This window comes from Etheostoma spectabile, chromosome 14, assembly GCF_008692095.1.
Source record: "Etheostoma spectabile isolate EspeVRDwgs_2016 chromosome 14, UIUC_Espe_1.0, whole genome shotgun sequence".
NCBI classification, from domain to species: Eukaryota; Metazoa; Chordata; class Actinopteri; order Perciformes; family Percidae; genus Etheostoma; species Etheostoma spectabile.
This window is the reverse complement of record NC_045746.1, coordinates 6,283,142-6,310,409: the sequence shown is the minus strand read 5'-3', so window position 1 is coordinate 6,310,409 and position 27,268 is coordinate 6,283,142. Positions and strand designations below refer to the sequence as shown.

Sequence of the window (27,268 nt, the reverse complement as noted above, 5' to 3'; positions counted from 1 at the left end):
AAAGTTCAAACAGAAAACATATTAAGGGAAATTTCACAGTTTAAACTGTTTTACTGTTTTTTTTTAAATTCAATAAATGCAAAAGTAAAATGTCACTAACCCCCACCCCCTCTTCAAACCATCTTGTCGGTGACTGGCTGGAGTGTTCTGGTGCCTATCCTGTGGATCTAGTGTTTGACGTTTACGACCCCTGTAATGTCTCCCGAGACGGGGCTTTTTAACCATTGTGTTCAGGGGACAGGCAGCTAGCAGATCAAGGAGACGCCTATGATTTGAGACAAAAAAGAAATTGCGCTGAAACCAGCACTCATAGTGAATTTTTTAAATAATCGTGATTTCAATATTGACCAAAATAATCGTGATAATGATTTCTTTTTTATAATCGAGCAGCCCTAGTTTCTAAGCCAAGGCATGTACAGCACCATGTGATAGCCATGATGCCCTTCATGAGCATATAGCAGCCATTTAATAGTAGTAGAACAAGTAGTAGACAAGCATGTATTTAGTTTTTCTTCATTCAGCCAGAGGCTATAACAGCCTGATTTGCCCCCAGGCTTTTACTTGAATCCTGCGCTCTGTTAGGCTGAAGGTTTTCTGTCCTGGACTTGTCCTACTAAAGTCTGCTTTTTGTCCTGGATTTGTTCTGCTAAAGTCTGTTGTAATGTAGACTACTGTTTATCTGGAGATAAGAGAGAGAGATTATCTAATTGATGAGATGGAGAATACAAAATCAAAACAAAAGGCTTTACTTTTAAACCGTTGTGTTGAAAGAGGTAAAGCGCTTTATCCGCTTTAAGTGTGAACATCCATATTTGGTCAATTTTACATACACATACTTGTGTCATGTTGCAATTTTCCAGTAATACAAAACCTTTTTTAATTTCAACAAAGCATTACTGTGCACCTTTTTTCCATCACAGGTTTATGTCAGCTTTAGCAGCACGATAAACGATATTCTGCAAATAAAATGGTGGATAAACTGAAAATAGACTCATTTACCCTCTACATCTGCATCTTTAAAAATAGCCCATTTTCTTATTCAGCCACGGCTAAATGTTAATGTATTGTGTAGCTTGGGGTACAACATGAATTCACAGTGTTCGGTTTAGGAAAAAGAGGATTGTGAGACCTTGTCTTTTTTGTTTCCATCCTTTCCTTGTCCTACATTCCTAACAAAAAGAACTCCTTCCTGTTGAAGAGATGTGTTTGGTAGCATGATGTTCACACTGTGACAAGGCCATCCAGACAAGCCCCAGCTGCACAGAGGCTAATCTCCCCCTGTGAAAGAGCTCGACACTGGCAGCTCTGTCGCAACCAGAAAGGCTGACAAGTGGAGTAGGACTGATTTACTGCGCCAATATTAGTCTTCATGTCATATTCAGTGGTACAACAACCCAAAATACGTTGAAAGCAAAAAGCGCCTTTTTATTTTCAGCAAATGTAGGCCTCAATAAACAGTAATTTATCATAGGTGGCAAGGTGTTAAACTTAAGATAACAAAAATATCTGTCGTGCCATGAAAGAGAATGTACTTAGACATGCAGTTTTCAACAATAAACAATGATTTTTATAATTCCGTAATAAGAATTTAAAAATGTTATTAAGAACCAGTTCTCAGTACCCAAGCCAATAGAATCACCAATAAACTACTAATAGTTTGTGTTTGTTCTTATATCAAATGTTAGAACAGGCCGTCAAATCCAATGTGTGAAGATTCTTCGACCCAGGGTGTGAGGTAGAGTTGCAAAAAACAAATAATTCTACAATCCAGAATAATAATATTTTGTACACTAACGAGCAAACCGAGTTTGCAATGTATATGAATTTGTGTCAACTTCAGTTGTTTTAAACAAAAATGCTAATTATTGTCTATTTCCAGTTTCTCACTTGTGTCTCTGTAAGTGATAGCAAGCTGACTATCTTTGGGTTTTGGGCAAAACAACATTTAAAGACGCCACTCTGGGCTCCAGGACATTGTAACGGGCATTTTTCACATTCTTTCTGAAATGTATAGTCCAAATGATTAGTCGATTATTCAAGACAATAATCAGACAACGATTAAAGAACGTCGGTTACATTCAAGCTATTGCCAAATGAGTTGCTACAAAGCTAGTTAAGACTATCAGCTCCACACAACTCTCTGAATTTCTGAGTAGGGCTGTGTTCAGAAGATTGTGGCGTCCGGCGACTTTCCAGCACAGAAACTCGAGTGGAGATAATGACCTCTTCTGAAGAGTCCATCATGTTTTTTAATCCTCCATGTCCTCCTTGGCTACTAGTGTGGAGGAGGGGTGGGATTGGTGCCCATCACGGAAGGCTTGTATCATGTGGACACGCCAACACTGTTGTTGTCGCTACTTAGAATTTGTCTTGGGAAAACAGAAACTACGCACTATAGCTTTAATCGTGGTGCTCTTCTAGAATTTCCAAATGTTATCAGACCTAATGTGTCAAATTCGGATAGTGAAACGAGTCATTTCCCCGGTGTTGTGACACTCAAACAAATGTGTTCGCTGATTTACAGATGTCTCTTTTGCCATCTAAGTCTGTGGAAAAATACTTTTTGGGCCAGAAGGCGTCACGTGATGAGCCAGGGGTTGCAATTCCACTGTTTGGCCACTATGTTCAATTTGCTTCAAAGCCTGGAGCCCTTCCTTTGACTTGCTCAAAGGCAATAATCATAGTGCCTTTAGCAACAACCGCTAGCTTGCAGATGCAAGCACAAAGGCAGTGCACTTGTTATTTACAATGGGGTACTTCATGAAGTAATTCCTTCAGTGATAAACCAACAAGAATGCCAGAGCAGCTGACAAATTATCGCTTAAAAAACCTTACATTGTATTGTTGTTAATGTTACTTGCTGTGATTGCTAAAATAAGTTAGTAAGCAATTAGCTGCTAACATATATAGGAACATTCCAGTTTCCACTGTCCCTGCAACACAAAAGTAACCATTGTGTACTTGTCCTGTGTTGTAATTTATGTTGTTTTGGATATTTGTCATGCATAGGGTCAGCATGTAATTAGCTTCAGTTGAGCTAGAGTAACATTAGCTTTTACCTGTAACTAATTAGCCAATCAGTTAATATGAAGACATTTGGTTCAGTTGAAACACAAAAATGTACTGTGAGGTTGTTTTGTATTGTTTTATGACACTGAACTATTGGACTATTGTCCATTATTACACATCGCTATTGTATTGTCACACATGCAGGAACCCTTTTTGCTCTGACACAAATATTCATATCATAGTCAATCAAATTTCAGGGAAGGTAGGTGCCACCCCGTGCCCATCTTCTAGCCCGCCCCTGCTCCACCTTTCACCTGTCTCTCACAACCACAGGCTCTCTCCTGCCTTGCAGTGACCCCTCCCCACCCTCACCTGTTTCCACTTTCCATCATCAGCCCTGCACCAGACCTTTCCCCCCCAGTCAGTTGCCAGATTGTCTTTGTTATGTGTAAAAACGGGTGGATGGAAAAGCAATTAGTATTGGGGGGCGTAGTGATAGGTCCATGAGCCTTATGAAACTTTGGGGCTTCAAACAGCAGCAAACACACTGACATCTGCTGGCTTGTCAAACATATAGCAGCCTTTCAAGACGGGCTGAAGCAACACAACACCTCTTAGAGTTCAATAGTTTCAGTCTCATATGGGCAGAACAAGCTCAACAAGCCAGAATGTTATTATTAAATCTGTTATACTTTCCATCAGAAGTGCTACATTAAATGTATTGTGCAATATGTTGCAGTAAATTAATTAATGCAAAGCCTACACTGTGTTTGGTGACACGAAACCTTAATGTACCTACCTATTGGTGTTTAGGCTCCTTGTCACTGTAGGCTGATATTCTCAATATTAATGTAACATTTCATATGATTTGCAGTGTGACGTGATTAAAGAATGATATGCAGTAAATTAGCTTATTCTTATTATTACCTTTGTACTTGGTATTGGGTGGAAATGTTCTTATGATTATGTCTTTAGTATTACTCACCATTTTTCTCAGTTATTTGTCTATTTACAGTATCTATCTATTATAGCCAGAACGATTAAGGCCGATACACTACGAGTATTTGATTATTTACAAATACAATATACAAACAGATTTCCCTTACATTAGTTATTTTTAGGTATTTATGAGTTCTCACTAAAGTAATATAATAATAATTTGTTTTATTGTCACAACAGAACAGAGGGACATCCAAATATATTAAAGTTATGATAAATAAAATGTAAAAAAAATACAAAAAACAACAACAGGGCATCCTCTGGTGGACAAACTATGCAACGCCAACCCTCATAACATAAGTTGAACGTCCGTTTTTATTGTTTAAATATTCATTTATTAGAATAATTTAATTGTCATTATAAATGATTTTAATGAATGAATATTTAAAAAAATAAAAATCGGCCCACCGATCGAGCTATCTATCTATCTAGAAAAGTAATATAGTTCACAGCAGTACTTTACAAACAGTCAAACTGATTGTAGCAGATTCCGAGGAGCCAGTAACTTTTGAAGCTTCGGAAGCCACAGTCGCGTGGTATAAATTGATGGTGGCAATGTTTGAAGAAGCAGCTTTAGATGAATTTTAGGCGCAAGTATTGGTCTAAATGCTGTTTTTTTAAATGTTTAATTAAAAAAATGACTATCCACAGCTTTAATCCAGAAATGTCAGCAATGTATCAGAGCTGGCCTTCACACACCATTTTAAAATTTGGAGCCCTACTCAAAAGGACTCTCTGTTGCCCGGTGCTGGATGGACACCCTGGGCTCTCTTCCATTCCCCTCACAGCTTCCCCCTTTTCCTGATGAGCGGCTGACCGCCTGCCTTCATCCCGCCTGCTGGTATTCCTTTAATTCTCCACATGTCTGCAAGCTTTCAGCCTGCTGAGGAAAAAAAGTCAGTTGGAAAAGGGGAAGGGGGGGGGGCTGCAGCAAGGGGGACCCATGGCATAAAAGCGCGCCGAGTGATGTCAGAGCTGCCTGGACACGTTTCAGCCAGACCCCTGGAAGGAGCATGGACAGCGTGCTGTGGTGTGTGGACATTCTCCAGAGCTGCTCTTTAAAACAGGATCCCTGTTGCTTTTTTTTTTTCATGTGGGTCCTTATACGTTTTCAAGTTTTTCAGGGTTTTCTGAGAATGCAGCAGCATTAGCTGTCCACCTATGATGGAATGTGAGACCTGAATGGGGAAACTGTCTTTAAAAAAATATGAAGTAACCCCCTCCACCTATTTTTCCTGGTCAAATTAAAACCCAAACCTCTCACCCTGCCCCTCTTACCTCTCACTGCTTTGCCAGCTGTGCAGTCCGACGCGGCTGCCAAGAGAAACACAAGCTTACGTCAACTTCTAAATAAGGAGCTGCTACTTCACTTTGACCTGAAGGAGAGACACTGAGGGGAGTGTATGAAAGAGGTGGAGAAAGACAGTGTGTCCCCTCCTCCTCATTCATACGCATAATATGCTTTGCTACCTGTTTGTCAGCCCAGTGCACGTAGAGCTGAGACTCGATTACCCATCTCTCTTCACCGTCACTCATTCATTTTTTTGCTCTCTCTCCTTCCCTTCACTTCCCTTTGGCGCGCTCTCTCTCTCTCTCTCTCTCTCTCCCACTCTCTGCTCTCCTCGTTTCCAGTCATTCACAACCGGAGGACAACACCACCTGCTACCAGGTAAAGAAACAACCAAAAAGCCATTGATATCCTTTCTGTCAACTGCAGTGATTTTTGAATGTGAGTGAATGTTGTGAGGACTGGGGGAGTGTCTCCATTCAGGTCTTTGTTATTGTAAAAGGCTGCTACATCAATGAGGTAATGAGTGGCGAAAAAGAGAGACAATTGTTTGTGGAGTCATACTCCGATATTTGAAGTGTGTGTGTGTGTGTGTGTGTGTGTGTGTGTGTGTGTGTGTGTGTGTGTGTGTGTGTGTGAGATCGCAGGTGTAACTGGGGGACAGTTCAGGAGTGTAATATTTGTGTTTAGCGAGTAGATGGCATGTCAAATGTCTTTGGTGCCTGGCACATCTTGTTTGTCCTTGTTCAATATTGTCCAATCTGGAATTGTGATACATCAGTATTTTTCTCTCTTCCTCCTGTTTCAGAAAAAGGACGTGTGTGTGTGTGTGCGTGTGCGTATAGTGAGTGGGCTGTGGATGTATTAAAGCTCACAGCTCAGACTGGGAGTGAATGAGCTCCCTGTGTTGTGCATCCAACCTCCTATGCTTGGCATGTCCCCCCCTTGTGGACTGGGGAGCACTCCTGAGGCACACACACACACACGCGCGCACACACACGCACACGCACAGAGGAATGGCTGTGCATGCATTGACTCCCTGAGGGCTCTCCTCTGTCCCTGGAGAGCGCTGCTGATAAAGCTGCGCTTTCTGACTCAACGGCAATGCTCATGCTCAGCTGACGTTGTGGTAGAAACACAACAACAGATGAGAGCAATTGTTGCTTAGTTCAGATGAGTCTGCGCTGGATAGAGAGTTAGGATGATGGTGAAAACTAAGTAGCATGCTGTTTTCATTATGTCGGTGAACTTTCCTACTTTTTGCCTCAACATCAGGAGGCTTTGAATATCATTGTGTAGGTTGCATCCTAAATTTAGAAATTACTTACTAAGTACCTTTTATGTTCAAGCCAATATACTTACAATATATTTAATCTGATGTATTTTCCATTTAAAAATATTGCACGTTTTTTACTTAAAATGTTACCCTTCAATTTGACGCTTAAGAGGAATAAAACAAAAGAAAACAAGGGTTTTAATTGTTTATTTGGTTACACATGTTTAGGATGTTTATAGCTAAGTTTTTAATTGAGACCCTGTTCTTTGTCATCCCCAAGTATGCATTTTCACTTTCTGGTTCCTCCTTAAAGAATGGAGTATCAGCATACTACAAATTTAAGACTCCCAAAGTATTGATTTTTCTCTCCAAAAAGCCATAGCTTCGAGGAGGAAGGCACCTCCGCCTTCCTCACTCTCTCCCTCTCTCTGTAGTCGGTGAGGATGCTAGAAGATAAATTTAGCCCTTCAGCTCTCCTTCCATCTGCTACCACATGGTTTAGGGCCGTTACCATAGGAACCACCGCTGGGTGCCCATTAGTGTGAGAGGAGGAAATTGACAAGATTTTTTAAAAAGCCATTTATACAATCTTCTCTTTCTGTGTGGTGTGTGTGAATGGATGCAGCATTTTACAAATTTATATAACAGTTTTTTTTTGTTTTGTTTTTAACTCAACTCGGGGTGATGTGTTTGAGTACCTGCAGATTCTAACTGTATGACCACACTGCAAATACATCAGAAAAATGCTTTTATTTTCTGTCATTATATACTGTAGTAGCCCGTACAGATTTTTGTGATGTGGACTATTACCAAATACGTATATATATAAATATTGTACACATTGCTCATATCACTGCCTGGTGCCTTATGAGAACCAATCAACTTTTTTCACTATAGGCTCTATAGCATAGACTAAAATAATAGAAAATAATGTACGTAGCAGCATGTCACCCATTGTTTTGGGACTACAGTTCTCAAGCCTTGATTTAAATTGACTTTAAATAAATGGGACCATAATTTACAAAGTGAACATCATGCTGTAATAAACTTCTTAGGAAAATGTTCACTGAGTTTATAAATCAAGTTAGAAGTAGGTTAATTTACCCATAAACTTCTATACAATTTTTTGCAACAAGTGGGGTTGCCCCCTACTGGACATTAGATAGAATACAGGTTTAAGGCACTTCCACTAAAGCAGTGGTTCCCAAACTTTTTCAGCACAGCATCTGAGCTGAACAGACCAGTGTAGCAAAAAAGAACGCTCATTCACATAAGATAGATATGCATTTTACTGCCAATTGGCGACCCAATAAAACGGGTCTGCGACCCATTTTGGGTCCCGACCTTAAGTTTGGGAAACATTGCGCTAAAGGATTAACAATTGTGGATGGTACCAATCCTAGTTTTTATCCGGATGATACTGTGATATTTTGTACTGGTTCCATCTGTAAGGAGGCTGTTGCCAAACCGCAGGCTGTATATTGCTATATGCTATAATATTAGTCAGACTCCAGTAAAACTGAGGTAATGCAGTTCTTAAATGCTATGAAGAAGCCGCTTAATACTTTTGGATATTATAACTGCTCAGGTGAAGATGTTAGTTTTTGGCTGTTAGAAATATCTCGGTATTTACCTCGATGACTGCCTTTTTTTTTTAGTTAAAGCTGAGGTTGATAATGTTATTAAAAAGTTGAAGCTATAGTTTAATTTCAGAAACAAGTCCTGTTTGTCTTTTGAGGCCAGAAAAAGACTGGTTCTTGATTACGAGGATCTGTTATATACAGGGTTACAAGAAGTAATTTGCCCTTAAAAGCATCTGCTGATTTAAACAGTAAGACCGTTACACCCAGACATGTGTTTTCTAGCAGCGCCTTGCAACAGTTCACCTAGAGAGAATAACCGAGGCTGAGAGCCAAGGACAGGGAAAACAGGATCTGTGTGGAGAGAAGGAGTGGAGAGAAAAAAACTGCCTGCTAGGTTCATTTGCACCATGAGGAAGCAAATCAGCAGTCTTACTTAGCCTAACTCCAGAACAAGTGTAAATGAGCAGATGCATTGCATAACTTTAAAAATGTAACTTTTTTTAGGTGCCAGTTCTGAACTACAAGTGCTCCATCTTAAAATGTAAATTATTTCACTCCAGTCATTGTCACCCTCATGCAGAGTATGTGGGGGCTCTGAACATCTCACAGTCTGAACTCTGAGGCCTTATTTTTTAATAATAATCTTTTTGAATGACTCTCCTTTAAAAGCTTGTAGTCAGTTACACTACCTGTCTGAACAACATTTAGCACTTTCTGCAAGAGATTTAGGCCTATGACATCCAATCTTTTGCAAAGTATAGATACACTGTATTATTTTACGTTGTTTTTTTTGTTACAAAGAAAGATAATGTTGGTTTAATATTTATCCAATGCTGATCTGTATAGTCTGTCCACAAGTTAAACCCAAAGATGGTTATCAAACTGTTATCAGTCATTTAGAAACAATCCGCAGTTTTGTCGTCTTCCATAAGAACGTGGGTGTAGGAACCAGCTGGTCATTGCGTGGGATGCCTTGTTTACTGTTTCAGTATGCTGGCACAAAAAACATTGGGAGTTCTCTTCAGTTTCTCTACTAAGTTACCTTGTGTATGCATTCACAGCAAACAGCCACCCCTCACCTTCATTTGGTTTGGCTTCTTTGAAGTATTATAAAATGATCTGTATGAAGCAGCCATCCACATGTGCTCTTCTTTGGCAGTACTGTACTGTAGCATTGTCTGATGATAATCTTTTTTGACGGGAAGCAAGGTCTGAAACTGGTCGTCACATGTTAAACAAGCAGCATCAATTAGGGCATTTTGAGAAACAGTGCCACAGTCCCATAGGTAATCCTGGTGTAATTAATTACACAAAGACAACTTCAATGCAGGGAGATTTTATTAAAACCAAAATAGATTACTTTTGTTAATATGAGTAACTCCCTCCTCAACCAGGAAGATCTTGTATTTCATTCTTAAAACGACTCATTATACTGGAGGAGGTGGGTTATGGAAGGCTGTCAGACTGAAAAATATTGTGGTCCACAGTTTTGAAATATAATGCATGGTTGAATAGAAATCACTCAAGACCATGACAGTTTCAGACTATGCTGTTATTTAAAACGTTCCTGTCACATTCATTGGACATGGTGCCTCTATCTAGGAACGTTAGCAGAATCATCTTCTTTTTTTTTTTTTTGCTGCATGACAATATATTTTTATACAAAATTATTACATACCATTCAACCATTCTAATTTAAAAGTATTCAACAGCCGCAGGAAAGCACAAGCTGAATGTTATAAAGTGATTATGTAACTCCTGGAACATAAATATCTATATTTGTCAAGTGGAGGATGAGAGGGTTACTTGTGTCTCAAAGTTCAAATGTACTGTTTAATATAACAAGCTGTTTGTCTTCACAGATCTTTATGTTGACAGAAGAACAACATATCCAGCTGAGTCAAGTGAGCATCAGACTGTGTGGCAGCAAGGCTGTGGCTGAGTGCTTCATGATGGGATCCTTAAGGGCAGCATGGCGGAGGACTTCCTTCACAGCACCTGACATATTACCGTTTCATTCTTTGATGCCACTGTTCTACTTTTGATGGCATCATTCTGCTGTCAAGCACTAAAGTTTAAGCAAAACAAGGGGAAATTATGAAGTCAACTGAAGTGTTAAAACTGTATCAAATTCAGTCACATTAAACCCATTATCCAGTTAATGATTTAGCTTGAACTCTGTAGCCTGGCACAGGCAGACGCATCCCACGTGGCTACCTGAAACTGTCCTTCCGTTTATGGAGGCCTTGCATAGTCGCCTGACGACTGGGGAGCAGTCCGGAGGTCAAGAACGTTGTCAACCAGAGTCTCCTCACCGAGGCCCGCAGCCCAAGTCTCCCTCTCAGCCCCGTCGGCAACCACGAACTGGCTCCCCGAAGTCCCATGGCACACTACAGCAACCCAAACAGTCCAGAAGACAGCATCCTGAACGTAAACGTCTCAGGCACCAGCGGCAGAGCCTTGACTCAGATATAGCACTGGAACACAAACATGAGGCAACAACAACAAGCACCTTTTCCAGTTTGTCACCAGGAGTCCCACGTCCCTCAGCAGATGGACCCACCCAGTCTAAACCTGAAACCCAAGAGGGCACCCCAAAACAAAAACGCGAGCGTAAGCCTCAGAGACCAGGCAAATACGTCTGCACTTACTGTGGCCGGGCATGCGCAAAGCCTAGTGTCCTACAGAAACACATTCGCTCCCACACAGGTGAAAGACCTTATCCCTGTGCCCCGTGTGGCTTCTCTTTTAAGACCAAGAGTAACTTGTACAAACACCGCAAATCACACACCCACAAGGTGAAGGCAGGACTGGCACTTGGCAAGCCAAGATCCTTAGAGGAGCAAGTCACTGAGTCAGAAGATGAAACCAGACAGCTAACATCAGCGTCTTCCCTTACAGAAAGACATGGCAGTGAAACCTCGATCAAGAGTGATGAAACAGACGGGGCCAAAGATCGCACTAGAGGAAACAATGACTCCTACGCAGTGAAAAAGAGACTGGCTTTGCGTCTAAGTAGAGGAAAACGTGGCCCTCTAGACTCATCTGACGAAAAGACCTCATCTCTAAGTTTAGGGAGTAAAGGCAGTACAGAATCAGGCTATTTTTCTCGTTCTGAAAGCACTGAGCAGACACAGGACAGCCCCCCAAACGCAAGTGCCAAAAGCTATGCAGAGATCATCCTTGGCAAATATGGACGTCTTGGACACCTACAGAGAATGTCTCGGCACCATAACCAGCTGCCCGCTGGTCAGGAGGACAAAAGCATCCCATTCACAGTCCCCAAGAAGCAGGTCATTGACCATATCACCAAACTCATCACTATCAACGAGGCGGTGGTAGACACCAGTAAAATTGACAGTGTGAAACCAAGGAGATTCTCACTCTCCAGGAAGAATAGTTCAGAGTGTCAGAAGAGTTCATCTGTGAAAGAAACACAGATTCACAGCCCTAAAGCTGGAGATATGGGCTATAAAAACAGTGGCTCCATCACCATGGGAGTTCCATGTGAAAAGTTTCATCATCCATCCATAAATGTGGAGCAGCCAGCTGGCCAAACATCCACCGCCCCATTGGTGAGAAGTCACTCGATGCCATCTGCAGCTAGTTCATTTGACGCCTCCAGCGGTGGCCTCAGTAAGTTCCGCTTAAGTCAGTCCTTTGATGAACGACGGCCTTCCGAAACGCAAGTATCCCGTCGTTATGGGATGCTAAGACGGCAGCCAGCTATTGAAATCCCACTTGGTGCCGAACTTACAAAAGAGGAACACGAGGGTCCTCATTCACTTTACCTTGACAGCATCACCACTGTGCCTGACCACACGCAAAGCCCACCGCAGCCATACGAGTGTGAGGCCTGTGGCACTGGATGCAATGATTGGGAAGGTTATAAAAAACACAAGCAAAGCCTTTGCTTAGCACATCATCCCAGAAATGACGTGGTAATAAGTCAAACGGGGTGCTCACAGCTAATTAATCATGCAGTCAGAGCAGGAGCTTCAGCAATGCGCAAGAGAAGGAAAGAAGAGAGTCTGGAATTCGATGATCCCTCTTCGCCTTCATTACCCTCTCTTGCCCTCTTATCAGGACAATGTAAAGATGAAAACAGTGTAGCTTACGAGGGCCACAGAAGACTTGCACTACAAACCTGTTCAGTAATTCAACACACTAGTTCATTTGAAAAACAAGAATCTTTGTGCAATGAGAATCAAGGCACTGAGGCGACGATAAACTCTCCCACTCATGAAGACTATCAACCGGTGCCTCAGAAACCATCCCAACAGTCGAGAACACTAACAACTCTGGTCCGCCAACACAGTGTGCGGACAGTTCCAGAAATACTGGTGACAGAGGATTCCAACATGAGCACAGCGACCTCAACAAAGCCGACCACCACAGCAAAACATTCAGAAAAAACGGATGAATTTCAGTGGCCACAGAGAAGCCCCTCTCTGGCCCAGCTCCCCATTGAAAAGCTTCCTCCAAAAAAGAAGCGCTTACGTTTAGCCGAGGCTGCCCAGTCCTCCGGGGAATCCAGTTTTGACTCTATATCCCTGCCCCACAGCCCTAGTCAGGACAGCAGTGCATCCTATGCATCCAGCCGTTCCACGTCCTTTGAAGAGTCAAATAGACCAGACCTGGCGATGGCAGGATCAACTCCACTGAGGAGATCAAGGGCTCCTCACATGTTGACGGTGCCTGGGGTGCATCAGCATCGAGAGATGAGGCGGTCTGCGTCCGAGCAGGCGCCTCATGACCCACAGCCAAGCATCCTAATGGCTGAGAGCCGCAGCAAGTCTTTTGACTATAGTTGTTTGTCCCCTGAGCGCTCTGCAGTTGGCTGGAGAGAAAGAAGAAAGTGTCTCCTTATGAGACACACGGCTATCAGAGATCCAGATGTGGAGGAGCAGTGTACCGTAGCGAGCTGTAGTCCAGAACATGTCAGCTCCACCACATCTTCTCAAGCAAGCCCAACTTCTGTGTACTGCAGCAGGTCCCCTACTTCCCCTTCATCAGGTGACGCAGTCTTGCATAATCCAGTGAGATTACAATGCAAAGAGATCTTCTCTCAGTGGAAACTCAGTCAAAATATTCAGTTAACGGGCAGCACAAAACTCCCATCTGTAGATCCTGTAAAAGAAGAGGCCTCACACATCCACACAGAGCAGACTCCTCCTCAAGCGCCACAGCCCTATCCTACACATGGACCATCAGGGGCAGCTAGAGCTCGCTACCTCCCCATGTCTACAGGCCTGAAGCTAGAGATTCCTTTACTACACAGTGATTATTCAGAGGCGGTCCAAGGAAGTCCCTCCCACATCCAGCGCTCTGTCCCTCACATCACTCCCAGTCTGGAGTTACTGAGGCCCGTCACATCTCCAGCAGTAGCAGTGCGTCTCCAAACAGACACCCTTACCCTAGCGTGCGCCATATACACCACGTTTTCTCAGTCCACCTCCCCCGGGCCCCAGGAGGCGGTTGATGCCATATCGCACAATATAGGTATCCCAACAGCTGAATACAGAAACCATAGGAACATAAGTCCAGACATTCAGTTGTGGTCTGATGATGGTCTGAGGATATCAGGCTCAGGGGGCAGTAAGCGTATGCTTTCCCCATCAAACAGCATGGAGCTCCCCCATGAGTCACAGCAACAGCAGAAACGAGTGAAAGAAGAAGAAGAGGAGGGGGACGTGGGATGTGTGGACAAGGCATCAGTGGACACGTGCAATCGGAAAGTAAAAAGGGAGAATCAGACATGTCTGCCCAGTGTTTGTTCTCCCATCACACATGTTGGACCATCATACCCCAGTCTGCTGTCCAGCACCTGTAATAGCTGGTGTTATTTGAACTACAATAAACCAAACCCGTCTGCTCTGGATGAACAGAAGCCCTCAGTGTATTCATCTTGGTCCACTAGCGGCTATGACCCCAACCCACCTGGCCTCTCCAGCAAGACAGCTCTCTCTCTGCTGCACTGCAAGCAGAGGCTCAGTCCTTCCATCTACACCATATCTCCCATGTCAGTCAGGACAACGGAGTCAATGGAGCAAGAGGACAGCAAAAGACCATGTTCCACTGAGGTAATTACAACACTGCAGTAATTTAACAACCACTGATTAAAATTCTCTGTAAATCTGTGGGAGAGCATTGTGTAAAAATCGACCACCACAAGAGAATTTTCTGGGAATTTCACATTCAGTAGATCAATCAAAATGCAGGGCACGGAAGTCTGAGAGGTAGATGACATGCAATAAGGAGTGAGTCACATTTAAATTTAAGATACTATATATCCTTTAGATGGTTGGTGCCCAAAGTTAAGGAATCCTCTAGACCAAGGGTCTTCAACATTTTTTTTAAGCCAAGGACCCCTTAAACAAATCATGGACCCCCTACTACATATATTGTATAAAATTTAAGTTGCATATTAAACTTGGCCTACAATAACATTTAGGTTTCCTAAAGCCTTTATTTTTAGTGCATATAATACTGAGCTATTAAAATAATAATTGTGGCATACTTTTATAAATCATGTTTTTAATGTTAAACATACATGTTGCACACTGCATGTTAAGAAATTTACATTTTTTCAAAACTTTCAAAAAATGTACAGTAATTTGGTGGCCCCCAAAGTTGGTGCAGCAAAGTATGGGTTAGCATTGCAAGATTGCATCTGGGTTTCAAATCACCAAAAAGGCACGAAAGATATTTTGCTAACTTTATGCTCACTTTGCCAACACTAAATCTATGTTGATGACATGAGTATCAAAAGCTTTACAATAATGACACCCAAAGGAAAAAAATATATGTCTGCTTTAACAAATGCTACTAAACACATTCAATGAGACTTCCCAATTTTTGTCTCCCTGGGCATGCTGGAGCAGAGTTGGTGAATTTGCCCATGTCTCTTTTGGGTGTAGGTCTACAACAGCCAGTCGTACTGCAGAGACAACCAGGGAACGGACAAGGGACAGCAGTCAGCAGATGAGGACAGGTCAAACGTAAAAGAGGAGGCGGGGGAGGCGGAAAAGAACGAGGAGGAGGAAGTACATTCATGCTCCAGAAATAAACAACCTCCCGAAGTTTGGATCTCTGAGAGAGTGTGAGTATGAACTTGTGAACAGCTCACCTCTGTGTAAGATGCATGAGAACATTAGCTTATAACGTCCAAGTTTACTGGTGACATACTGTCACACTGTATTTACAGTGTTAAATCCCTCATTACTCACAGTTTTGAGGCCTTGCGTCACATTTTGTGGTATGTTGTGGAAACTGTCTTTCCACCATGTTGGAGAGGCCATCCGTTGGCTGTCTGCACCAACAGAGCCCATCTGTTGAGGGGCCGAAGCCAGGAAAACCACCTAGCTTCCTTTGCACCTGTAGAGATACATTTACACCAACCATCGTGGCCATTCACATATTGAGGCAGCATGTTGTATTCTCTTCCACTGTATCCAATGGAATGAGTAGAAAGTATACAGTATGTACTGTACATGTCGATACGTAGCATTAGTCATGAAAGGGAGCCTGGCTTACTGAATGGGATTGGGCAGAAAGAGACAACTTGAATGATGAATAAACCAACGTTTATTAGACTACTGTAGGTGTTTATACGTAGTAAAATAATACTCCTGGATCCCAACTGTTATCATTTCTTACATGTAATTGGATGGAATACCTTCTGATGTATCTTATTATTAATGGGCACAAAGTCTTAATTTTTTAATGTCATTGCCATAGAAAATGTTTTTTTCTGATTGGCTGGCAAGTATAAAAACTGTACAACAGGACACGTCAAACTAATTGGGTTTTTCCATTCCATGGTTTGGAATGGAAATACGCATAATGGTTTTCCAATATGATGCCTGCTAACAGGTACTTTTTTCCTTCTTGTCCTTTACTACCTCTGAGGTTCCAAGTGAGCTGAGGCTATACCAAAAGGTGACGTGAAAACTTGCTGACTACTGATTGGTTGGAGAGGATCGTCACTAATCACTGCGTCATCATTGCTAGCGACGGCGGGGGGGTATCCTTAACAAACCCGTCATTTTTACATAGTTTATCCAGTTCATCCGTTGTTTTTTTTTGCTGCCTCCAGCTTCTTTTGAAAATAAATTTGTCTTCTGGCTGTGGCAACAGCCACATGGCGAGAATCAAAAAACAACACACCTTGGACGTTCTGTGTATGTCGTGTTAGGTCACGGCAGCTTCCTGCGGCATCGCTAGGACGCTCACCTCAAGCATGAGGTGTTACTATATGTGCAGTAAAAAAAGGAAGACAGGGCACCGCGGGCGAGTCGAGCAGGTACCATGTGATGGAAAAACGCCATAACATTCAACATAGAGCTTAGCCGCTGTTCTAAATCAGTAAGACATACAGCATATTAAATGGTTTCTTAAAATGTGAGTAACCATAGCAACCATGCTTAATGCTGTAGTACCAGATAATAACTCTCACTGCAATGGACCAACAATGTAAAACTAACTGTGCCCAAGGTGTCCTGATTTAGAAAATAATGGACTCTTTGTTCTGAACACACTATATATAGTCACTTGACTGCTTTGTTGTTCAAGCTAATAAGATTATTTTTTTTTCTTCATGATATTGAAATGTAAATGATTAAACTATAGTCAGAAAATCAGGAAAAAGGGCAAACAGCGATGACTGACTCAAGTAAAAGGCAGTATGCAAACATGCAAGGTGGGAATTCATTTGGACACAGTTCTTTGATTTATTGTCTCAATTGAAGCGCGCACACACATGTCTAAAATCAATTTGCGGTGAGGTTAAACCAGACTCTCAGTACTTCTGATACCCATCAGAAATAAACACTGCTGCGATGCAGGGAGGTGCCATCTGTGTGTCTCTTTTTGGTTTGGGAGTGTGTCTGTGAACAAATCCCTGTTGTGACTCATGTTGACGCTCATCACAGCCATTCTAAAAGAGTGAGTCATCCTCACGCCTGCTCGCTTTCTCCTTCTCTGTCTGCTCAGTCTGTCTGAGGGGCAAAAAGACCAAACAGAGGCAGCAAGGTAGTCCAGCATTGCCATTTTTGTTGTTGGTAAGGCAAGGGCAACTAGACTCAAATCTTGGCTGTAAATAGGTGTTCCATGAAAAGCCGATGAATATAGGCGCTTTACAGTGTAGAAGTACAGTGTCCCTTCAAAGTGTTTTCTCTTTCATTACCTTGAAAGTTTTTCAAAACTGTAAAAGCCAGCGTTTATAATACCTGGAGAGTTTATCCAGCCGTGAAGCCTGCAGTGAAAATAGAAGAAAAAAAACTGCAGATTATAATCAGAGCGATTGTTTGTTGTAGGAATGTTTTCATTTTCTGCGTTTTTTTTCATGCTTATTTGGAGCAGCAGCTGGTCTGGGCCCGGGTTTCCCTCCCTCTCTGGCCTGCTTTTATTGGCTGGCTGTAGCAAACCCTGGACTTTGGGCCACATCGTAGGCACACTCTTGTTTGGACTAGGTGGTGGTGTGAGCTGTGATGGGGTTATAAGGGGGGTGGGGGTCTGGTTTTGGGTTATGAAAGCTGCTCTGTTGAAGCTAAAGTGGGTGCCTCGCTGAGGGAACCTCAGTGTACACGGAGGGGTGGACCCCGGGTCCAGCTGCCATAGTGTGAACTCACTGTGTAGTTAAGGCCAAACAGATAGCGTACTTACACACTGGATAAATACAGGGACTAAAAAGCTGCTTACAGGTGCTAAAGGGCCTGCAGCCTGTCTCCACTTACACTCATATTGATTGTGACTCTTATCCTTAGAGGAGCAGCATCAGTAGACAGCGAGAAGCTCTGAGGACGTTCACACCGCCATCAGACAGTGCGGCGAAGAGGAGTTTTTTGGGGTCTGAACGCAGCTTAAACATCTTAATCTCTTCACACTTGCAGATCAAATGAGGAGTATGGTGTAGTGCATGGTGGAGATGGAGGGGAGTGCCAATGTAAGGACTGTGGGTTCCACCTTAAGAATACCAGTGTGCTGCAAACGTGCACCCATCACATCACAGAATCCCCCCCATCTAACTGCAAACACTGTAACCTTTCTCTCAAAATCAAAGGTAAGGGAAGGATTTGTTTTTAAAATTATTATTATTATCTGTGTTCACTGTGCGTCTATTGTGAGCTTAGCCTGTCTTTTGTATTTTACAGGAAGCCTCGTCAAACACCTGAGAGTGGATGCACATGGAAAAGAAACCTGTTACCCAGATGGCAATGATGATGGTATGTTATATTATTATTTATAATATTTAGTATTATAAGCATTTAGTTGCATAACCATTATTTCTGGGAACTGCGTCACATCTGTGTTGCACGGAGTCGACCAACTTCTGGCACCTGTGAACAGGTATTCCAGCCCAGGGCGATTGAACTACATCCCACATTTCCTCTGCATTACTGGGGATCGTCAGACAAACGGTCTGCAGCCTTTAAACCCAAAAAGAACAATTTTGTTCTCATCAGTCCACAGGATGTTGTTCTATTTCTCCTTTGGCCAGTCAATGTGTCCTTTGGCAAATTTTAACCTATTGAGTGCATGTCTTTTTTTTCAGCAATGTTACTTTGCGGGGGCTTCTAGCTGATAGCTTGGCTTCACATAGCCTTTTTCTGATCGTAACAGTACTCACAGGGAACTTTAAGTCTTTGTTTTCCTGGAGCTGATCATTGGTTGAGCCTTTGCCATTTTGGTAGTTTTTTCCCACATCGTTAAGGCTTTGGATGCCATTTCAAGACATTGACACCTGTTTCTTCCCAGAATCAATCACCTCACTAATTGAACACAACACTGCTATTATTTTGAACATGCCTCTTTAAATTACAGATTCAATTACACAGAATGAGCAGCATGCATATCATGACTGTTGGGTCTGTTGGTTTTCTATGACTCTGCAACACTTACTAGTAAATTATTTGCCATGTAGTAATATCACTATATATATATATATATATATATATGTATATGTATATATATATGTATATATATATGTATATATATATGTGTGTATATATATATATATATATATATATATATATATATATATATATATATATATATATATATATATATATACACATACACATACACATACACATACACATACACACACACACACACACACACACACACACACTGAGTCTGATAATCTGATGTGTCTGCCCGGTTCAACTCTGAGATTGTTACTCAGCTACTTGTCTGTAGCTGGTTGTGCTGGATTCTGAAACATCAGGAAATTTTAATTTGTTTATTTAAAGTCAAAGGAAGTCCAAAGTTGTTTTTTTTGGGGGGGTATGAGGTGTTTCTCACATTTGTCAGGGTGAGAGGGAGTGGCCAGTGGCTAGAGTGGCAAAAGCCAATGTGTGCTTCTTTTACCTATATATTTAACGATATTTGTTACATTTCTAATCTAAACCTCGTCAAACTTTTGCACTGCATTTACTCGTGCCCGTTGCAAGACACCTGTCAAGCTTGAAATGAGAATTGAATTGAGATATGAGACAGACAGATGTTCCTGTAATTTATAGATAGATAGGTAGACTGTGCCGCTACAGTGCTGTTACAGTCATTCCCCGGCTGCAATGGTGGTGCAGAGACTTGGAAAGCGCAGATTCGAAAGACAAGGAAGTGCTGACTAATCTGAACAGACTTTTATGGGAGGGGGACTTAAAAAGAGACAGGCACTAAAACGGAGTATTCCAGACAGAGGGTGACTGTGTATTCAGACGGACAATATGAGAAAAATTAAGTTTTTTTGTTTGTTTTTTTTACATTAAAGCATGTAAACATGTTCACTTAGAAACCCCAAATACAAGTATGATCCTGAAAATGATCATACTATGGGACCATTTAAGAAACATAATACAATTGATAAACAATTATAACATTTTACTCAGAATTCCCTCTACACATTAGATAGAGTAGATAGTAATTGGCTTTATTATTTTTTCATTGGTTAGAATCTTAAGCAGTCCTTTTTATTGGTGACTGCCCATAATCTACTGCTGTAACCTGAGCCACGTGCAGTTGACCCTTGAATTCATTAATATCCTCAAACAGTGCACTAATTCTGTTGGCTAATATACTTTGTCACTTTGATTGAGCTTCAACATTGCACATTTGTTTGAAGAGAAATGTAAACATTGGTTAGCAGCATATCAAGATCTTGGGCATCCAAAGATGGAAGATATGTGGGAGAAACGTGGGAGAGGTGCTTATACGTTACACCCAGGGAGAAAATGTACTCCGCTGGTATGAACGGCAAAACTTAGAGCACCTTACAGCTGATACAGTTCCATTTTTATTGTCCACACGTTGTGCAGTTAGGAAAGGTAAGACTTTAATAAGACAAGGTAAAATTCAAATGAAAAAAATACATTTTTTTAAAGTGTTTCTCCCAGAATTGTATGCTCGACCAGGTAGAAAATGTCCAAATCAGGATGAAATCTCTTTTGCATTAACAGCAGATGGCTGACCTGGTACACTTGATATTCTATTGTTTAAATTTAAGAATGGAATTTTTTTTTTTCACTTATCCGGTTGGGCAAGTAAAAAAAGAAAAAGATTGCTTGCCTGAAGTCCGTTTTTAAAAAAATATAAAGAAAATTTGACAGGCGTCGGTAAAAACGGACTTCGAGCAAGTAAAAAAAAAAATTGCCGAAGTCCGTTTTTACCGACGCCTGTAAAATGTTCTTTATATTTTTTTCTTATTTTTTTTTTTCAAAGAAAAAAGATCCAAAAAATTTTGGACAAAAGGTGTCACAAATGTAAAAAAAAAAACGCCAGACGTTGAAAGCTGCTTCAGTGTAATATTTTGTCTCACAAAGCATCAAGCGCTCAACGCAATTCTTGATTGGCCAACAGCACATTTAAATGAAATGATTATAATATGACGATGCCCAAACAGGAGTGGGTTGTTATATTAACTTGCCCAACGTGGCGTTTTACTTGCCGCGGGCCATTGGACAACCCCTGTTATTGAACCCAGTTGTTGAAAAGAGACTTTTTTTCTGTCCTAGGAGTGTGTGGAGAACGTTCACTTCACCCCGATAAACCAAAAGATCCTGACTCCTCTGATCTGGGGAGAAGTCGACATGATGAGGATGATAATGCAAGAGACAAAGATGGCAGACGTGATGAAGACAACGGCTCCAAGGCGGCTGAAATCCCTCACACTGCCTCTTCGGACCGTGAGAAACCAGAAAGCAGCCAGTCCGTCCCGCTTCCCCCTAAGGATTCTACCCAGAAGAGCTCGGCCAGCGCCAGGAGGGCTCTGTTCGCCCGCAGACGCTTCGACGCTTCAGCATCGGCGTCCTCTGGAGGCTCCCGTTCTCCAGGTACTCAACCCGTGGTTCCACAGAGGGAGCTGTCTCCACCTCGGAGCCCCGCACCCAGGCCTCAGTCCCCATCCAGTTGTCATGTCTCCCCCTCCGCTCTGAGACCAGTCTCCCCTGTTAGAAGTCTTTCTCCTATACTAGTTCAGTCCCATGGATCAGAGTCCTCTGGGCCTCCAGGCTGCCAGGCAGACAACTCTGCTCCATGTCGAGCCTGTCTTCACCCAAGTGGCCGACCGTCTACAGCAAGACTGGTGAGTCACATTGTGTAATACGTCTGCACAATATATAGTTTTTTTTTATTGCCATCGCGTTATCAACTTGCACAATAAACACATTGCGAAAGGCTGCGAACATATTGCGAAAGACACTCACAAGAGATTCTTTGAGTTAGTAGAAAGCTGCACTTTAAAATGTAAACGCTATTTTTTTTTTTGTTGTTGTACCTTTTATTTTGAATTCTGTGTTTAATTTGTTCAGTAAAAGAATGTTGGAAATGATTTCCTTTCATTTGTTTTAAATTCATCAGGCAATTTTTTGTATTTGAGCAGAATACTGAAAGCAGCAGAAATCCAGAACTAAGTACACTTTAATATGTTTATTTCTCCCAAGTAATATCGTTAATATCACCATATTCAACAAATATATTGCATATCACAAATTTTTCTTATATCGTGGAGACATACAGTGAAACATTTTCAGGTACATTTATCAGTTTTCTACATATAACCTAAGCCAGCCTTTGTTTTATTTTCTCATTCCAAATCTGTCACGATACTCTGTTTTCGCTCTGCATGTATAATTAACGCTGGTCCAAACGTGGCTTTTGTTCAAACCGCAGTCTTCGCTCACCTGTGACTCGATCCAGTTAGTTTAGCCAACAGTTTTAAATAAATCAGTTTTGGGCCTCACAGAGCTAATCTTGTGTGGCTCAGTTAAATCCTAGTAAGTCAACATCTAGAACAAATATAGATAGGCTGGTACATATGAGGTTATGTAAAGTCACACATTTATTGGAAAAGGAAGGAAAGGCAACTCTCTTGTTTTATATCACTCAAACCAAGCCTGCAACTCCGAAGCCTTAAAATAATGCGGCAGAGCTCCCAAATAGACGCAAGATGTTTTCCCTGGGCAGCCGCTGATAAAATGAGGAGCAGGCCGATCACCCAAGATTGGAGCCACATGTCCACGACGCAAACAACCGCGGTGGAGATCTCAGTTCTCCCTAACGAAAAAAACATGTCTACTCCAAACTTGTGGTTGTGTTATGGTGTAACCTCACCACTTCCTCCTCACGCTAATATAGGTCTCATAGGAGTAGATATTAAGTCATTCATTCTGGAGCCTTGTTTTTCACATCTGCACACAGACATTTCTATTTGAATGTGAGCCACACCTGTATACCTGCTGTATTTGGTAAAGGGCAGCCATTTATATATACCTAAATATTTGATAGGTGCATATATGTGAATTAGTACCGTGGTCTGGGTGAGTACTTCATTCCGATTGGCTGCAGGGTGTCCATTAAAAAGTGATACAAGACACCTACTAAAGACTTCCGGTGAATCTAACTGTTTACCGTTGGAAATTGATGCGCTACGCTAAAAGAAAATCTGAATGTGTTATTTCCAACACTGTGTGGTACTTCAGAGCCTCGTCCTCTGAGCACCACAGGATGGCGCTACCACACAAGCTGAAAGAAGTAGTTTACACTATACACTGTCTCTCTGAACTGACTTTGTTTCACGGCGATCATCTCTCATCCCGTTTGCTGTTCACACACGCTGTCGCACACTCGACTGTCCTGCTGTGAACTAACCACAGCTTTGACCGTTGGCTTGCACGTGAACTCACAGCAGTGCATCCCTGAATGAATATAGGGGAGACACAATAATTGGACACATGAGAAAGCCTGAAAAAAATAAAGATTTTTCTAGCATTTCTTGTACAGTTATATGGGGAAGTACTGTCAGGGCGCATTAAGATGCTCTTTAAAGTAACTGACTCAAGACGATGGCGGGAAATCTTTCACTGCTGCTCACTAATTCCCAGCACCTTCCCAGAACGGGGCTTTTAAAGGTTGTTTTCTCAGCACCGAGGCCAAGTAATCGTTGAGTCATTGCTATTGATCCACTACATCAACAGCTATGGTCACTTAACACACACAAAAAAAATCATACTTTTTAATCTATCTGTATCCTCTTCATTTTGCTGGTGTAGGGACTTAGTTTTACCAATAGAACAACTCGCTTTGGTTTTTTTAATAGGGAAAGATAAAGCTTTATTGTCTGTCACAAAGTAGTAACAGAAATTCTCCGCAGCTTGAAAGTGCCTCTTTGATGATGATGATGCAGAAGGAATGAAAGATTGTTTTTCTGGGCCAGTGGAACTTTGTATCGTCTGCCTGATTGAAGTAACTGGAAAGAGTGGTAGAAGGGGTGAGAGGGGTGCTTTGTGATCAGGGTGGCTTTTCCTTCACCTTTACCCCCCCCACCTCTTTTTGTTTTGTTGTAGTCCTTGGATGAGTTTGGTGTGACTCACATCTCCACACATCCCACGCGGCCTCGGAGAGCCCTCAACGTCTTGAGTCACCTCCCTCTGCACTCCCAGGGGGCGAGCAGGTCCCCGAGCCTCCTGATTCCCATCGGGGGGATTCACATGATTCAGCCCAGGTCCACCCTCCCTCTGTACAGCCTGGTGAGCAGCCCCGTAGCAGCCACAGCCAGCCTCGCGGGGACATCCTGGAGACTAAGGGACGCTCCAAAGGGGAGGTTCCCTCTGCTGCGGCGCCACGATACTCTCAAAGAGCCGTGGCAGCACAGCCAAGCCAGCCCGCAGGACCCAGAGGGGTTAGGGGGTATGTCCGGCAGCGGCCGTACGGACGCTTTATTACACAGAAACCCTCCGAGTCCCGGGACAGAGACCAGGCATCTGGAGGTCAACACAGACGCTCGTGTTACAGAGAGGTGTGGTTACCCCGAGACCACCCAAGGCCAAAAAAAGGCTCCTTCCTCCCAGACACAACACTGATAGGAGGAGAGTCTGAAAGGGACAGTGCAAAAAGACAAACACAAACCTGAGTCTGATGTAAAAACACAGCACTGGGTACAAAAGGCAAGAGCACTTGAGCACCGCTTCTGAATGACGCTATAATGTAATTATATGAATAATATATATAGACACTATGTTAGATATGCAGTATGTTTTGTAAATCTTTTTTTACCCTTTTGTTTGATGTCATCGGTGTTAATTTATTTATGTGCTATTATGCAAATTCTGTACTATATGCAAAAGCAGCTGGAATGAAAAATAGACAAAGTTTTATCAGTTTCCCTATTAACCCCCCTATGACAGCTCTAATATACTATTGCTGTGTTAATGTACTGTATTACCAGAATGGATATAGAAAGGTACTACAATTATTTATTCACCCCGACCAGTATTTTGAAGTGCAATTTTTATGTATGTGGTTTGAAATGTCATTCTTAGAAGCTGTGATTATTATTTGTCAGGTTTTTATTATTTTGTTGTGTTGGTGTCTTTGTTTGTGTTCAAAGAAGCAGGGTTACGATCACCTCCTTTTCTATAGAAGTTTCAGATCAAGACGTTTAGAGTGCACTGACAAATAATTTGATACCCAGAGGAAACCTGTTTCACGTACATGGTAGCTACGGTACAGTTCTTTTCATAAACAGATACATGTATTTTTGTGTTGTTGCTTTTATAAATGATACAATCACTCTGCCATTTTCATGTTTACCATTAAACTTCTCATTTTTACAGATTTATATTAAAACTGTGTTACAGGCGTGGTTTTTGAGTTTAGTTACGGTTCTACTTTTCCAGCGGAACATTCTGTAAGGCAGTGATGGAGTACTCAGGTCCTGGACTCGGACTTGGGTCCGGCTCAAGACGCTATTCTCTGGACTATGGACTCAGACTCAGGATTTATGAAATCGGACTCGGAAGTTGGATGAAGTTTCTGACTATTGTTACTTGTAATAGGCAGTGATGGAGTACTCCAGTCCTGGACTCGGACTCAAGTCACTATTGTCTGGACTCGACTCAAACTCAGGGAATGGTGACGTGACTCAGACTCTTCTTTGCTGACTTGGACTCAGACTTGAACACAGGGGACTCAAGACTTGACTCGGACTTGACAGTTGGTGACTCAACTACAACGCTGCTGTAAGTTGTTTTTTTGAAATGCTTATTGATGTGTAGCAACAATGGAAATCAATGGTGTCTAGGAAGGTAAGAAACCCCCGTTTTACTGCATGGTAAAGACAACAATTAGTAATGTAAAGCATGTGATTTGATTGTAGATTACAGAAGAGTCTCGTTCTTGTTTCCCTGAAACCTGCAGATACCACCTGCAGATTGTACTTCATGTTTCCACTTCTCAGAATGGAAACACTAGTTTGACTAAAAATCAGTTTCACAGCGTGGCTTTGATTTTTGATTTCATTGTGTTGTTTGATATTGATCTTCCTTCTCTCCTCTGTGCTGGTATGGTCACAGACTGAAGACTGAAGCTGTCACACGTAGCCACTGGGTGGCAGGAGAAAGCAGCTTTGACCCATCTCGGCTTATGCAGCCTGTGAATTGAAAGGGATGACGCATCCACTGAAGGTATTGGACCATAGACTAAATAAATCATCTGGGAGATCTCTCACGCACACACACACACACACACACACCACACACACACACACACACACACACACACACACACACACACACACAGCAGGAATAATCAGATAGATGGTACTTTCACATTTTCACATCAGTCCTCACAGATATAAACCATGATTCAGCCTATGATTCACTTATCGCTCTATGCTTATCCCACTGTTCTACAGAACTCTATAAACAACTGTGCCTGTGTTGCATGCCAGTGCCTCCACAGCAACCAGAATAACAAAAGACAAAGACTCCCATGAAATTGTCTTTTGTCGTTTAAACACTGATAATGATTCCAGCCATTTATTGACTGAAGGAGGAGTGCTGTGATAAGATTCACTAGAAGAAGTGAGTAAATTATAATCATGATAGTCATTTCAGGGGATTCCTGTCACTTATGGAAACCAAACCGTGACTTCTATAGCAAAATTGAGAGAATTACAGACAATATGTGAACATTTGCTATTACTTTACAGCAGAGGTGACACAATTCTCGCCATTCTCCGTAAATGAAACGAATGTTTGTAATTTAAATGGTAGAGTTTACCAGCACTGTGCTTTACATTGCCGTTGAACTCAGATTATGTACTCTTTAACTGCACAAAATGTACGTTTTGCAGTCATACTTTTAAACTAAGAGGAGACTAAGCATGAGCAATGTCAAATTCATGGCAGGCCAAAACCAAGAGAGCATGGGCCAAACTTGTAAAATACATAATATGCATGAATATCGTCGCTGTCGAGCAACCGTGTCCGAACTAATTGTTTGAGAGTGACCATACAAAAGAAATATATCAATATACTTTTATACACTCACCGGCCACTAACCTAGGTACTACTGTACAATCTACTGGGATTCAATCCGTTTGTGTTGTCGTCGTCAGAAAGCTAATGATTCTTCTTTATCATGATTAGTGGTGGGGTTGTACCGGAGGACATTGTATTGAAAGATTATGTTCTGCTTCTCTCATGTATTACTGTACTGTATGTAAATGGTTTGGACCAAATATTAGAAGCACCTCTCAATATACTGGATGCAGTCCAGTTCAACACCACTGGAAACTAAAATCTCCATAATAACCACGTCGTTAAAATTATA

At 41.9% G+C, this 27,268-nt stretch overlaps 1 protein-coding gene across 4 annotated transcripts in view; it reads left to right on the top strand.

Moving 5' to 3' along the window:
• The window catches only part of hivep3a (HIVEP zinc finger 3a), a 48,918-nt gene extending 23,636 nt beyond the window's left edge, over nt 1–25,282 (top strand). Inside the window, exons 2-8 of one of the 4 annotated variants that reach the window (XM_032536167.1) lie at nt 5,641–5,677; nt 10,018–14,238; nt 15,076–15,257; nt 18,049–18,218; nt 18,310–18,381; nt 21,172–21,740; nt 24,001–24,516. In XM_032536167.1, the coding sequence (XP_032392058.1) occupies nt 10,393–14,238; nt 15,076–15,257; nt 18,049–18,218; nt 18,310–18,381; nt 21,172–21,740; nt 24,001–24,516 (5,355 nt within the window). In that variant the 5' untranslated portion in view covers nt 5,641–5,677; nt 10,018–10,392. Of the gene's footprint in view, nt 1–5,438; nt 5,678–10,017; nt 14,239–15,075; nt 15,258–18,048; nt 18,219–18,309; nt 18,382–21,171; nt 21,741–24,000 lie in introns of those variants that run through there. The other 3 variants (XM_032536168.1, XM_032536170.1, XM_032536169.1) reach the window with 3 other exon arrangements.
• Nucleotides 25,283–27,268: the final 1,986 nt, after the last annotated feature.